The sequence below is a fragment of the Nelumbo lutea genome, chromosome 2, assembly GCF_056320005.1.
Source record: "Nelumbo lutea isolate HS-2025 chromosome 2, American lotus-T2T, whole genome shotgun sequence".
Taxonomy (NCBI): domain Eukaryota; kingdom Viridiplantae; phylum Streptophyta; class Magnoliopsida; order Proteales; family Nelumbonaceae; genus Nelumbo; species Nelumbo lutea.
In genome coordinates this window covers 43496063-43511427 of record NC_142685.1, presented here as the reverse complement: position 1 = coordinate 43511427, position 15365 = coordinate 43496063, and the positions used below count along the sequence as shown (strand labels likewise).

The 15365-nt window shown below is 37.8% G+C and overlaps 1 protein-coding gene and 1 long non-coding RNA gene across 5 annotated transcripts; one reads left to right on the top strand and one right to left on the bottom strand.

Annotated features, from left to right (window-relative positions):
- Positions 1-314: 314 nt before the first annotated feature.
- LOC148870225 (uncharacterized) lies at positions 315-1613 on the bottom strand. Of its 2 annotated transcripts, none has more exons than XR_016107857.1 (2): positions 1165-1613; positions 315-845 (listed from the first exon to the last, which is right to left on the bottom strand). It is a non-coding gene; the product is annotated as an uncharacterized LOC148870225 (long non-coding RNA). The 2 variants fall into 2 exon arrangements; XR_016107858.1 differs by having other exon boundaries at positions 1467-1613.
- Positions 1614-2666: 1053 nt separating this feature from the next.
- LOC148870224 (protein REVEILLE 8-like) lies at positions 2667-14632 on the top strand. Of its 3 annotated transcripts, XR_016107421.1 has the most exons (9): positions 2667-3273; positions 3926-3983; positions 4685-4808; positions 4912-5055; positions 7425-7534; positions 13117-13176; positions 13553-13694; positions 14198-14320; positions 14494-14632. XR_016107421.1 is itself a non-coding variant. In XM_088970754.1 (8 exons), the coding sequence occupies exons 1-7, from the start codon at positions 3116-3118 to the stop codon at positions 14294-14296; spliced, it is 750 nt and encodes a 249-aa protein (XP_088826880.1). In that variant the 5' UTR covers positions 2667-3115; the 3' UTR covers positions 14297-14320; positions 14494-14632. The 3 variants fall into 3 exon arrangements, 2 of the variants coding, with proteins under 2 accessions (XP_088826880.1, XP_088826879.1); XM_088970754.1 differs by lacking the exon at positions 13553-13694 and having other exon boundaries at positions 14201-14320; XM_088970753.1 differs by lacking the exon at positions 13553-13694.
- Positions 14633-15365: the final 733 nt, after the last annotated feature.

The following is a 15365-nucleotide window of genomic DNA, read 5'->3' as shown; positions in this document are numbered from 1 at the left end:
GTGCGTATTATTATATAAAATAAAAATTATTTATTTAATACTTGACTCGAGCTCGGTTCAATTAGCAAATGAACTATATATTAGGTTTGAATTCAACTCGAAGCTTGGTTTAAATCGAACCTAATCGAGCTCAAATAACTTGTGGAGGGCTCGACTCGTGGCCACTTTGTTACCACTTGCCACTTATTTACCAACGAAAAAATGGAGTTCACTTCAGCCCCGCACAAGGGGTACCTACAATGTCCACAACATATCCCAACCGTGTATTGAGAACATCTCCCGACGTAAAAAAAGGAAAAAATAGAATTCTGAAATCCAGGCCAACCCATACGGAACCCAAAATGCCATTCAAATTCAACTTTTTCAATCTTAAGACAAATTCCCATGCCAATTCAGATTACTCTTACTTTTGTAATTTCAAAGTTATTAATTAACTTGTGAAGAATAAAACGACCCTGATGGTACCCGCTCTCCCTCCTCTTTCGTTGTCTCTCCCACTCTCAACTCTCCTGTTACTTTCTTCCTCCCAAATCCAGAACTCCTCTTTCGCTTTTGCTCTCCCGCTTTCCCTCTCTTGTAACCGCTTTCGTTTCTACCGTTTCTCTCACCCGCTTCGACGATACGGGAGGAGGCAGAGATGTTTGTCTCCTTAGTCCAACCATTATAGATAAATGAATAAACAATTCAAACATAATATTATACGTGTAGTTCATCGATCGTCTGAGCTTTAACCGGAGGGGAACTGTGGATCCTCACGAGCCCATTGCCAGCAACTGCAACGTTCTTGAAGCTGAATTCTTCGTTCCCGTTTCCGGTTCCGTTCGCCGCCATCTCCTCTCAGCAACCTTGTTGTTGGTTGATCAACAAATATAAAATCTCAGATACTCGAACAAGCAAAGAACATCCTCAAAGAATATATACATAGGAAGATTCAAATAGAGCATCACAAAAGTATAGAAAAAAAAATCTAGACAAATGACTTAAAAAATCTCAGAAAATTCAGATTTTTTAAAAGCTAATATAATTTAGAGATAAGTTTTTCATGTAATTTTTTTGTTTCATATGCAACACAACACTATCCAGTACTTGTCAGACATTATAAAATAGTTGTGTATGAACTTCTCGCATATGAGCGTTGAAGTTTTAAAGGTTTGGGCCATATACAAGGATCTAGATAGTTTACTCATATTAATTTCCCTGTGAAAATGTTCTCGATCGATGGCATTGTTATTTCTGTCGGAGGTCTCTGAGTTCACGTAGAATTCTTCTTTAAGTTCAAGGCAAATAAAATTTAAAACAATAAAACCACCAAAAACCAGAGGAACAAATCCAGCGGCTTGACAGTGCAACATGTTGAAATTGAGACAGATGATTATGCCCCTAAAGATACAGGAGGGGGGTGATTCACAGAGCTCATCAAACAGAAACGAAAGCATAGGAATAGGATCAACAGGGAGGGAGCTCACTAGAAAGGCAGAAACTGGAAGCTGGAAACAAGAAAGAAGAACAAAATGAAACCCTAAAACAAATGAAAAACGGAAGGGGAAATGGAGGTGTCCACCATCCAATTTCAGTAGAGGGTAGGCTTCGAATAAAGCAGACGGGAAGGGTGCGAAAATAGAGTAGTGAGCACTCCCTTTTAAAGCCATCTACTAACCCAAGTTTAACCCAACTCCAGCCCAATGCTCCGAAACCATTCCAACCATGGTTAAATCCTAACACATTTGGGATTGAGCCCAAGGATCAAAACGGTTAGATACACGTATAATATTATGTTTGAATCGTTTCTTCATTTATCTACAATGGTTGGACGTCCACCTAAAAAGGGTAATGACACAAACATCTCTGTCTTCTCCTGTATCGTCGAAGCGGGTGAGAGCAACGGTAGAAACGAAAGTGGTTACAGTAGAGGGAGAGAGGAAGAGACAACGAAAGAGGAGTTCTGGGTTTCGGAGGAAGAAAGTTGCATGAACAGGGGAGTTGAGAGTGGGAGAGACAACGAAAGAGGAGAGAGCGGGAGAAAGATCTAAAGAATGGGCTCCATCAGAGTCATTTTAATCTTCACAGGTTAATTAATAACTTTAAAATTACAAAAAATAAGGGAAATCCGAGTTGACGTGGGAATCGTCTTAAATTGTAAAAATTGAATTTAAATGCCATGTTAGGTTCTGTAGAAACTGGCCTGGAATTTTCTCAAAAAATTGCGAATGAACTCTGTTCGAGTGGGCCCATTTCGTAAAGCCAAAAGCCTCCGCGTGAAAGACAAACACCGTCGGTAAAAGTTGGAAAACATCATCAAGGATTTCAGGCCACATGTTATATTGGCTACAATCAAATATAGGACAGCCAGAGAAGATCCCACCTTTCCAATTTAGAGATGGTCTATATCGCATTAATCTGACGGTTAGTATCGTACAGAATCTAGTGGTTGGTGGAGCTCGAAAGTTAGGGGCCTCAGATTGGCCGACCATAAACAAGGTATCAATTGAATCGAAAAATCTCATACCAGCCACAAATGAAGAAGCAGCTGGGACACCGTGGGACAACTGAATTCCAAGTCTCCTTTTCGACTTTTCACTTCGGTGCCACAGCTAAATCCTCTGTGGGACCCATGCCACAGTGGATTTCCCCCTCCTAGAAACTCGCCAAAACATCGGCGGCGGATTGCCGAGAAAGCTTCGATCCCCAACTTCGCGAGCTACTACCCTATTCTTAAAGGCATATATATAATATACATCAACCCATTCAAGTTATCTATCTTCTGATGCCTGATTGATGGATTTATTTATCTAAAATAGTATGCGAGTCATATAGGAATTTTTTCTCTCGTAGAAAAGCAGATTAAAATCGACGTTCCGGTGGCGAGGAAATTGAACGGCTGAAATTGACCGTAGAGGCACTCTGCATGTTACAGACACAGAGCCGAGAGTTGTCCTGTCTGGCTGTCCTCCGTTCTCCGTCTCTCCGGTCTCCGATTCTCTTCGAAATTTGAATGAAGCAGAAAATCAACCCCTCAAATTCAAGAATGTTCCCTCTCTAATATAGTCTTGTATAGTCTAGTGACTAGTCTGGCTTGGTTGTGTTCAAATGCTTTTTGAGTGTTGGTGTTTAGGCCATGAATGTTAATTCGACCTCTTCGAATTCTCAATCTATGGCGGCATCGACGCCTCTAGATGCCTCGGGCAAGAAGGTGCGGAAACCTTATACCATTACCAAGTCCAGGGAGAGCTGGACCGAAGAAGAGCATGATAAGTTCCTTGAAGCTCTGCAACTGTGAGTTCCTTTACTTTTGTCTTTTATGGTCATTTCAGTTGAATTCTGGTTCTGAGGAGTTTTCATTTTCATGAATTGTTCTCTGCATCACATATTTTTTTGTGGGATTGCGGTTTTATTTTGTTAGCCGTGTTTGATTCTTCATTGTGTGTGTGTGTGTGTGTGTTTGTTGGTTTGATTCTTGATTATTTTGCTTAGATGGATTGGTATTTCAGACGAAATAAATAAACTCAACTGTTGCCTTGCCTTGTTTTGACGGTTTCAGTTAGCTTTGGAGCTTAGATAGTTAGATTACCGAATGAGTGGTTTTTGAGTTTGGTGTACATAGGGATCTCTAGTCCCATGTCAGTGAACTATGTTCAGATATAGTTGGAGAAACGTGCATCCTTTGACGAATTCTGATAGTATTTGCTAACCGGTGCAAACTCAATTTACTTGACTAGCTTCAACTCGGCCAATCGTTTGTGCATCAATTCATTTAACTTGTCACAATGAGATAGTGTTTGTTCTATTAGGTGCTGCCTTGTGAGCCTTTCAGCCACTCGTACCATTAACTTGGAGCCAAAATTTCCTTTGGGCAGTGGTTCTCTTTATCAGAATTCCTATGCATGTCGACATCTGATTCGTATGTTCTATTTTGTGGCTAATACAGATTTGATCGTGATTGGAAGAAAATTGAAGATTTTGTTGGTTCAAAAACTGTAATTCAGGTACTTGTTCTGTCATAGTTTTCCTGTCTCGTGAAAATTACTAGTAAACTGGTTTTCTATCTTTCTTTGAGTCATGGAAATACAATCTTTTTTGCCTGTTTACGGTTTGGTCACTTGGGCCATGAAACTATAGAATTTATTGCCAATGGCAATAGACATGGGTACAAATTGGTAGCTGTGCATGGATATTTGTAAATATTTTCTAGGTCATCAAGTTTGTCTGGACAACATAATAACATACTGTTTTTTATATGACACCAATGATTCTTGAAGCTTAGATCGTTGTCACATTAACCCAGATCTAAGCCAGCATCTTTATTGTGCCAAAAATATTCTATCAAAATGTTTATGTAATGCATATCTTATCATTGTATGTATTTCTTGTTGATTATGTCATTGCCAATCTATTTCATTTAATACTGAATTAATGAAGAACCGTGATTTAGTCTTTAGCATATTATTCATTCTTCTAGAGCAATTTGTTTCCCAAATGCTTTAAATATTTATATTGGAGCTTCATGCCCTAGCTTTCATCTGTCTAATCAAGGTCTGGGTCCAAATGTTCTTTGCCAACACTGCTTCAAAAAATTCATTGTAAATGATTTGTCCATAAAATATACATATCTTATTCTTCTCATGCTTAGCTTTTAATTTTTTTTTTCAAAAGTGCTCCCATGTGATCCTCTTCTTTCCATTTGCAGATAAGAAGTCATGCCCAGAAGTACTTTCTGAAGGTCCAAAAAACTGGTACAGTGGCACATGTACCCCCTCCTCGCCCCAAACGCAAAGCTGCTTACCCTTATCCACAGAAGGCATCTAAAAATGGTTTGTTTTTCCCAATAACGTCAAGATATTTTTCTGGAGAAATTTGAAATAAAAACACTCATCTATTAACTTCTGCTCTTGAAACTTTTGGTTCAATTTTCAGCTTTACTGCCACTGCAGGCCTCCATGGCTTATCCTTCTACTTCGAATTGTGTTGCACCTGGGTATTCCCCATGGGATGACAAATCTGTGCTTACAAGTACTCCATCAAATAGAACTGCTCCCTCCCAAGGTTCTCTTCTTCATGGTACAATTCTTAATGACTGTAAATTTCTCTTCCTTTCTCACAATTCATTGAAGATCAAATATCTTTGAATGGTAACAGTGAAAAAGATTTATATTAGATGTGTGGAGAAAGCATGTAATTGTTACACAAGATAGATCCCTACCCAAAATAGTCCATAAGAAAATTGTGCAAGCAGCTTAGTATACAAGCTTTCTATGACAAAGAGAACACCCTAGACATTCTTTCCCAATTAACAATGTTCTTGCTGAGTTACTCTCTGCATTCAACTCCTCAGAGATCCATCACACAACAATATGCAGTAACATAAAAGCTATCTAATATCATTTAGCATGCAAGATAGCTTTGATGGCATTTTCCGGAAGTCCTTGACCATTGGTGGCATTGGATGAATTTTCATCTATCAGGATGGATACCAGTTATGTTTTTCTGTATCCAAAGCAAAGCCCCAGATCTCTAAGGTCGTTAGGTGCCTATCTGACAGAGCACTGAGTTGACTAAGAGCTTCCATAAATCTCGGCTGAATTCCCTCTGTGATTGCATCGTTATGGATTGCAATTGCATAGGGACTATATTTAAACTTTAGGTAGGTTATTCAGGATGAAGTACTGAGAATTCTTGTATTATCAAGTATATCATATAGTATCATGTTGAAAATATATTAGTTTTCATGGAATAAGGAGAATAAGAAAAATGCACTGGACCCATCCTTCAATATCTCAATATCATTTTTCATGCCACCAGGATGAACACCTGATTCAGATGCATTAGAAGATCAGAAAATGAGCTAGCAGATTTTCTCAATAGAAATGGGTGAGTTGGTATTTTTTGTATTGATTACCAAAAAAGGTTTTTTTATATTAGGGGCACTGCCCTTTCCAGAGTAAGTTGTGGGGCTATTATATGTGTTATGACTATGGATGAGCCATGCGGCTTAGCCTAGGCACTTACTAGTTACTACTTTTCTTAGTAAACATACTCCGATTATTTATTGATAAAGAAAGTCCTTGGGGAATATTTATTTTTCAAAAATTCAATGTTTTTGCCTCAGTTTTCCAACTGGTGGATATGGGCATAGGTAAAAGTTTTAAATAAAAGGATTAGTGGGTCTAAGGTTTATGAAGCTCAAGAGACTCACCATTGTCATGGAGAAAGGATTCACAAACTATAATAAATTGATTGAGGAATAGATCTAAGTCCAATTACAGAAGTGAGGCCTTTGAACTCCAGGCTGAACTCCTTATAATTTGAGATTGTAGATTTACTAACTACACAATTGCTTCATTTTATAGGGTAGGAGCATTAAGAAGCGATCTTTTTGGGGACCTTTTCTGATGGGACAGGGTTCTCACTTGTGTATATTTTGTACAATAAAATCCCAACTAAGAAGGTGCTGGGGTGGTGGTTGAAAACCTGTGCTATGCCTGAAAAAAGTTGGGCTCCACTGTTCTCAAAGTGAAAACTGACGTTTTAAACCATGCAACCCAAATAAGGGTTTCTATACAAGGTTCCACTTCTTTAAAAACCATATTTATAATGATTGTGTGTAAGTTATATGTGGATATAAATCTCAATCATCATGGTTGGTTTTAATCAAACAGAGATACTTGCATGAGTTTGGTTGGGGACGAAGTAACTTGCCATATGTGCTTTATTATATAATATGTGCAAAAAATACACTTGTTAATACTATAGAGTAGGGGAGATACACAATCATCCAGTGTTTGAGATACAAACCAGATTACCTATGATGTCATGCTTACATCAGCAAAACTCTTTCCTGGTTGTGAATACTTGAATTCCTAGTGTTCAAAATAACCCTATATTTCTGATTGCTGAGACATGGTGTTTGTAGTTCCAGAGCCATAAACCCATGTCAGAGAGTGCTAAATTTTTGTTTGTGTTCCAAAACTAGATGGTACACAAAACAACCAACTATTGAATATCCCCTAAATGGGCTGGAGCTGCATCTGGTGCCCCTGCCCCAATCCTTGGGCTCTGTATTTTTTCCTAATTTCTACTTGTGATAATTCATACAATTTGCATTATGTATAAGAGCTATAAAGGAAGTTGTGGTTGCTCTGAATTGTGACATGAATTGCAAACTTCAAATCAATTATTCAATGTCTATGCTATCCTTGGCCTTCAAGATGTATTCATCAGAAATAACTAAAAGAAGATCTTAAAACCATTAAGTAGTCAAAGATAATGTACTGTGTTCTTGTTCACTTGTGTGACATTTTCTGTTCTTCCTATCTGTTCATCATACCTATATCATAGAGAGTCAGAGACATTAAGTTTCCAGTTTCTCTCCTATTGGTGTTGCTGGTATTGTCTTTTTTACTGTCTCCTATTTTGCTTACATTTTGCAGGTATACCAGACTTTGCTGAAGTGTATAGCTTCATTGGGAGTGTCTTTGATCCAGATACTAAAGGCCATTTACAAAAGCTCAAGGAGATGGATCCCATTAATTTTGAAACTGTATGCTCTCTCCAAATTATATCAAGATTTATAATCTGCACTGCCATGAATTAGAATGGATTATCTCATGTTATCAGAAAATTAGGGGCCATTGATTGATGCAATGGTAACACCTCATGCTGACTAGCGTGAGAATTCAAGTTCAAGTCTGAGAGTGGTCACTCACATTGTGCAAAAAATGCCAAACGTTTGGTCTGTATCTAGTCCACCACTCCACCTGTTAGATGGGCAGGGGCAACATTGAGTCATGAACCTTATCTCATGTCTTGTTATCAACAAATTAATTTTTTAAGGGCAAATAGGTCAAACATGAATGATAAATAATTCCAAAGCATGTGAAAATATATGATATGATGATCAAATAACAAAAGGGGCATGAATGGTTTGTCCTTGGTGGCTAGTAGTGATAACTAATTTTACTTGACTTGTATGTGAAAATAGCTGCCATTATAATGAAATAACACAAAGGGAATGAGTTGCCTTGTCCTTAAGTGGTTATTGGCAAATAAGTAGTGAACTTAAGTTGGTAAAAGGATCTTTATGTAGCATGCAAGAATTGTCACTTCCCTTCAAGTGTAACATATGCATGCACTTATGCAATTTACATACCAGACTAGAACCTTTGGGGGATCTTTGTAATGATATTAACAAAAAGATGAAAGAACTTCCATCTAGTACTAGTATGATTACTTCTTTGTTTTGTCCTAGATCAACATGCTCTCTCTTATTCTGATATTTCTAAAGATCTGCATCCAGACTTCAACCATTTCTATTAATGCAACTTTGGCAATTTCCCTTCTAATTTTTGGGATGTATTTTAACTGTTCCTTTTGGAAATTAAGCTCTGTCAAATGATTTTCTCAGATGAATATTCACAATCATAGTCAATTGTTACCATCATTGCCCTTGTGCCACGTTTACCAACATATTCACATTTGAAAAATGTCCTGTGTGGGTGTGGTCCTTGTAAAAAGTTCAAAGAGATCTATAAGAGAAGAGCTTATTCTTCCTGCCTTGCCAAACAGACATTCATGTAAAGATAAAGTAGAACTCTGTTGTGATGGGTCATTGATGGATAGATTACATTTTGGGCATCCATCTGTGTAAAGGGTTTTAGAGATTTGTTCCGTTGAAAAGGACAATGCTCATGACCAGCTTAGGAAGAATGAATTGGTGTCAGCTTCTGTAGAATTCAGAAGTGGATAGCACCTCCAAAATCAAAATATATAGAGCTCAGCCAGTTAGTGAGAACTCAAAAGACACTGATAAGGAGGCTGAAGATATCAAAGGTGTAGAGTTGAAGGGACTAGTGGAGCAGCAACATACTGAAGGTGATATTTTAATTAATGAAATTGTTTCAGGTTGATAAAAATATGGGCATTAGTGTGTTGAATGATAAAGAAGTTAAAATAGGTAAAAGTTTGGGTTAAATCCTTCTAGGGGTTGAAGAATTTGTTAGAAAGGTGTTTCTGGAATTGGATGAAAGAAACAGAGTTTGAGAATTTGAAAGGAATTCGAACAACAAAAGTATATTTGTGGAGTTTTTATGAGTTTCAGTCTTGGTTAAGAACTCTAGACGCCTGAATTTGGTGTCATGTATTAGGGATGAAGTATGGATGTGATTTTGTTAGGGTGTGAATATTAGTTGGGTCAGAATTTTTTTGTTGTATTAATTGTTCTTGGTTCCCAATTGTATAAAAATGCTTCCTGTACTGTATTTACTATAATCCCAATTATTTTGGGTTAACTACATGAATCCTTTTTCTATAGCACAACTCTATTTGAGGCCATATCTTCCGTCAAACCAGGGAATTTGGAAGTAACCCTTCCTTTTGTTCCATAAATAGTCCATCAATTAATACTCACTCTCCTAGGTATGCTAGAGAGGATTGATTCCAGAAGCTTCAAATTGTAACCCTTCTTTTCTATAGCACTAATGCAGAGCCCTGTTAATGAGTAGGGGAATAGGAGTTGTGTAGCCAACAACACATAGATGGTATCATCATTAGGTATGTTAAACGGAAAGATATATTACTAGTAGAATCAAAGTCTGGACTAACCTTTGGTGGGGAGAAAACACTGGGGCTAACAATTACCGGTACTTATTTAACCTGTTCCAAAACCAAAAAGCTGCCTTATTCTCTTGCATATCAGATTCACCCCCTGTATCAAGCTGGAGCCTAAACTTAAGAAAACCCTTAAGGGATGTAGAGATTGATGAACTTGAAGATCTATTACATGCCTTAAGATAGGTCTATGTTTCCCCCTCAAACCAAGACCAACGAATCTGGAAGCTTCACCCTGCCAGTAAGTTCTCAACTAAATCCTTTTTCAGGGACTTAGTGGTGGGTGATACAATCTCAGGGTTCCCTTGTAGAGTTTGTATTTCTCAAATCCCCCTAGAGTTTCTTTTTTTCTTTTTTTTTTCTTTTTTTTTTTTTGTGTTGGAGGCTTGCTTGAAAAGAATAAACACTTGTGATTTATTACAGAAGAAGCACAAAGGAAGGTTGTGAATCTCTCCCCATGTCTGCACCCTTTGTCTCAGTAGTGGTGAATCAGATGAACATTCTTTTACATTGTTCAGAAACAAGGAAGATCTGGCTTCATTTTATTGACCTTGTTGGTTACAGCTGGGTTTTTCTGGAACACATTGAAGATTTCTTAAGACAATGGCAAGGAAGAGGTTTAGGTAAGGTTGGGGGGGTGGGGGGGGGGGGGAATCTACTAGCACACAGTGGCTCAAGCAGTAATGTGGGGTGTTTGGGAAGAACAAAATAGTCGCATTTTTTACAACAAAGCTATAACCTTTGGAGACCGGATTTCTCATATAATATACTTGTGCAATCTGTGGATGCCAAATTAAGAGAGTTTCAAAGGAATTACTATGAATATGCTTCAGCAGAACATGGTGGAATTGTTATTTTCTTCACCCAATCCTTCAAGAGTCAAAAGTCTCCCCCAACCAAGAGAGGAGGAGGTGACTCTGTACTTTGATGGAAGTGCAATCGGAAACCCAGTAAGAGCAGGAATTGGCAGTGTGTTTAGGAGGGGTGGAAGCCCTATGTGGGCTTTTGGTGGAACAATTGGAACTGCAGACCCCACAAAGGCTGAAATTCTAGCTGTTTTAACTTTTTAACAGGTCTCTGTATCACAAGGAATCTAGGCTTCACCGATCTAGTAGTCAAAGGTGACTCCAGAAACACGATAAAGTGGCTTGGGGAGAAGGAAGACCGGCCTTGGAGATTGGCTCACCATTTGGATGAGGCTTGAGATCTGTTGAAATCCTTGACTGCAAACATGAGCTGGATTCCTAGGGAGTTGAACTCTGTAGCAGATAGTTTTGCTAAATCTGGTGTACACAGGGGTAACTTGTACAGAGACAGAATTATGCCTTTGTAACTTGTGTGTAGCCTGTTTCCATTGTACATCATCTCAGGTACTCTTTTTCTTTCTAAACAAGTTAATCTTTCTCTCAAAAAGTATCTGCATAGTTTGGGTTCTTTGAATACAAATCCCAGTAGGAGGTTTGGCCAAATTAATGCATTACGACCAAAGATCATCCAGATAGATGTCTGTGTTTAATGTGTTTTGATGAAATTTTTGCTTTTATATATGTATATGTGTATGATGTATTGAATATATGCATATATATGTGTATTTATATTTATTATGATGCATGTATTAAAAAATAAATAGATAATTTTTTAGCTCATATGTTCCAATTCTTGTTGTTCACATGTTGAACATACAATTGAAAATTTTGCCCAATTTTGCCGATTTTTCAATTATACATGTTTAAATACGCCCCCACCAAAAAAAAAGCCTGCACCATCATCCATGCCTTATTCCAAAAAGCCTGCATACAGTACTTGTTCTTTGAAGGTTTACTAATAGTGGGAATGAAATTAGAAGGGATGTTGGCAATATTTATGTTGTCTTACCATTAGCTTCCTCTAGACAGAGGCACCCAAATCAGTGGCCTTGGTCTGCTATAGGACAGGATTGCAGGGATAGTGGAGCATGCTTCATGGCACTATTCTCCTGGTGTTATACCAGGTTGTTTCTAGGCCAGTAGGCAGGGTTAGCTGGAGGACTCTGTCTACTAGCAAGATGCTTGAATGAAAGCTGATCCTTTGTTATAAACTGTCTACTAGCAGCATGCTCGAATTAAAGGCTGATCCTCTGTCATAAACTGTGATGTATACATTTATAAATTGAACATTGCCACACTAATTGGTATCAACGACAGATACAAAACGAAACAACTAGGTTGCATAGTAGGCATTGGCATTCTACCCTTAAAATGTTCTGAACAAGAAGCGGCCAGGGAAGTGGCTCTGGATGTAATACCAATCAGGAGTAATTTTGGAGGCATCTGATCCACAGTATGCAAGCAACACTCTTGATTGGGAAGCCACAATGCCTCAAGAATCCTGTAGGTTGAGCATAAGAAAAGAAATCATGAAAATCAAAGAGGAGTACTCTCAACTTATTGTTTTCAAGCCAGGAAATGGTGAACACATGCAATTCTGGAAAGATATCCACTATGGGTAGAGACCCTTGTGTCAATCTCATCCTCACATCTACAATGTGACACAAAACATAGATACCTTGACCAAAGAATGCTATGGCATTGTTTCTGGTCAAATTGTATGTTCCTTGAGATTAAAGAGGAATACCCAGGATTGCGAGACTCAAGAATTAGTATCTTTGCTCCAGGAAATTAGTCAAATTCTGATTCACCTTCACCCAAGTTCTGAAGATCAGATATGGTGGAATGTTGAAAAATCTGGTTTGTTTTCAGTCAGTCCTTTCTTCAAGCAATTGATTGAAACTGAGAGGTGTTGATGCCACATGCTAATTCCATGAAACCAAGGCCCCCTTGAGGATTCCTTCCTTCCTTTGGACTGCTTTTTTTGGACAAATTATTTACTTTCAATCATTTTCTATCCAAAGGAATGGTGCTGTTTAAACAGTGTTGTTTATATGGTCAAGAGGAATGTGGACACATTTTCTACAGCATTTTGGAAAGCTTTGGGTGGTTCCAGGGGATCTCAATACTCTCATTTCCCATTGGCTTTCCAAAGGTTTATAGAAATTCGTACCTTTGGCATTATACTTGTCAGTTTGGTTTGAACACAACAACAGATCTTTCAATTGAAGTATCTCCAAGAAAGCAGTAATTGGGAAGATGGAAAAGCTTCTCATCTTTTGGACGAACAACCATAAGGAATTTGAAGACTTCTTTTATCTTCATTTTTGTAATCAACGGCAGTGGATTATAAGGGAGGTTTGTAATACAAGTAAATTTTGATATAAATATATCACACAGTAATTAGAGGGGTATAGTATGTTTCCCTGCCAGATGTAATGATTTCTTTTTTGTAGCTCTCCCTCCATTTTAATACAAAGCTAACTAAGTACCTATTTAAAAACATGACTCGGTTGCAGACTTATTAATGCATGGTTATTGCTTTATTGCATTTTTCAACATGTGCATTCTAATTTGATCAATATGAAATCATTATCCATTAGAGCATTGCATGGTTTCTTTTGGTTTTCTCATAAATAACCTTTTGCAGGTCCTATTGTTAATGAGGAACCTTACAGTCAATTTATCTAGTCCTGATTTTGAGCCAATTGTAAGTATTTTGTTCTGATAATGCATGTCTACAAGTTTCTTCTATCCTCTATGGCAAGTTTACTTAGTAATTCAATTTCGAAACCTTTTGGTATTGGCTGAATCAGTCATCTCAGCAGTTTGGTTGAGCAAATCTGCATTTCACGTCATACATCAGTGAACTTACTGGGGGGAATCATTGTTAAAACTTGCAATGAAGATTTTAAAAAGCTAGAAAATGATTTAGATGTGCATTCAAGAAAAGAAATTGGGATAAATAACATACTATTGTTACATTTTCATTCTTTGTGCACATAATTTGCACCACTACACTTAACCATGTTCTCAAACTGATCCATGGCTGTTCTAATCAGATGTTTTTTTTGTTCTCTGAATAGTTTTGTGCAAGGGGCTAATAGTTCATAAATCATTCAATTCAGTAAGAGGCATAGGTGACAGTTTGAAATGGCCCAAATATCTGCTCCGGTCTGAGTCTCAAAATATTGGCTCATGTACAATAAGCTGCTTTTTAAAGGACTGGTACAGTTTCTGACAGTGAAAATGCTTCATATGGTACATAGTTTCTGAGCTTAAAGGATTTACAAATGGGGGAGGGGTCTTGTTTTTAAATTCTATCAGTGAAAATCTTTCATATGGTACAGAACTAGACCAAACACTATCAACATCCTAATCATAACCCCCAGAAATAGAACTTCATTCTTTGCTTGCATGTTAATCATATGAGATTTTTAGATTCGACCATCTTTCTTACGAGGAACTGTAAAATTCATGAGAGAGATAAAACATAAACTATCACTCTTTTTTGTTGCACTGTATAAAATGTTCTATCATGTATTTTTATTTTTTTAAATTCTTTCTTGATAAAACTTGAGTAAAAAATGTGTAATATCGCCAAGAAAAAAAGAAGAAAAAACAAAATCCAGAAGTCAGGTTCAATCCATAGTCATCTCTGTTTACATGGTTAGAAGTCTGAACGTGGTACTTCAGTATTGCTTATTAGTTGGTTCTTCTTGTTGGTACAGAAGAAAATTCTGTCATCATACGATGTGAATATGAAAATGGTAGGACGTGCATCAGGAGGTGCTGCTACAAACCAGGATAATGATCTTCACCCATGTTGAACTGCGACAAATTGTGATGCGGAGGTTCTCTTGAAACATTTTCCTGTTCTTCTTACTAGAATATCATTTATAGGCTGTGGGATACCAATTTTTCAAAATTCTGTAATGGTTACATGCCTAACTTTATTCTGCATTATCTACCAAGGCAGATGATTCATGGGGTCTCATGGGTCTCACACAGTTGTTTGTCTTGGCAGCTCAAATCTTCACTCCAGCGGTATTGCTGCGGCCAGGGTGTGATTATAAAGGATCACTTAATGAAAGAATTTCTTAGCTTGTAGCCCAAGAATAAGGACATAGATGCCAGTGGCTTAATGAATTATGTTTGCCTAATAATTTACTGGTTTTGATCTCTAACCTAAAGGACCTTTTTGATGCTTTCTGTGGCTTATATATTTATAGTTTCCTTGCTTTTTCTTTATGGGTGATGGGTGAATAGCATTCACGGTATGGGTTTACAAAGATGTACAGTCCTTGGTGCAAACACTATCCATTTGTCTGAATTCCATCAAGGCGATCCAAATTCAGTCTGTTTATAACATGAATCAGATCCATAGCATTTGAAGAATCCGCTTCTGTCATGGATATTGGAGGCCAACACCCAGCATATAGATTTTCAGAAAGATGGGGTTCTTGATCGGGACATGTATTCTTCTGGGTTAGACTCCAGAGCTGAGAGTCCATGTCAAGGAATAGTCCTTCAATATGGAAAGTTATCTAGAGCTTGATAGAAGTTATCAACAGCACTCGTTGTGAGATGCCTATTTTCTTGCAGTTGTGAAATTCATGGGAAATTTTCTGTTTGTCATTCTGAAGATCGAGAATTGTTTAGAGTTCAGCGACAGCTTTGAAAAGTTGAGTCTGGAAGGAAGTGAAAATGGAGGGGATTTCTTTAATGGAGGAAGGAGAGGAACCGAGGGATGCTTGGGAAACAAGGTTGGTTAGGAGGGAGCCGCAGAATGAGAACCAGAAGGATCAATTAGGTGAGACTTTGAATATTAGGGTGGTGAGGGAGGCCATTTGAAGGAGGGGTTGTGCTCAGGGGAGAGAGTAGTATCGATGACATCGT

What these genes read in the sequence shown, in the direction of transcription:
- LOC148870224 (XM_088970753.1), top strand. Translation starts at nt 3,116, where the DNA reads ATGAATGTTAATTCGACCTCTTCGAATTCTCAATCTATGGCGGCATCG. An exon ending in TTCCTTGAAGCTCTGCAACT is followed by an intron (nt 3,274 to 3,925) that starts GTGAGTTCCTTT and finishes TGGCTAATACAG; the next exon opens with ATTTGATCGTGATTGGAAGA. An exon ending in GTTCAAAAACTGTAATTCAG is followed by an intron (nt 3,984 to 4,684) that starts GTACTTGTTCTG and finishes TTCCATTTGCAG; the next exon opens with ATAAGAAGTCATGCCCAGAA.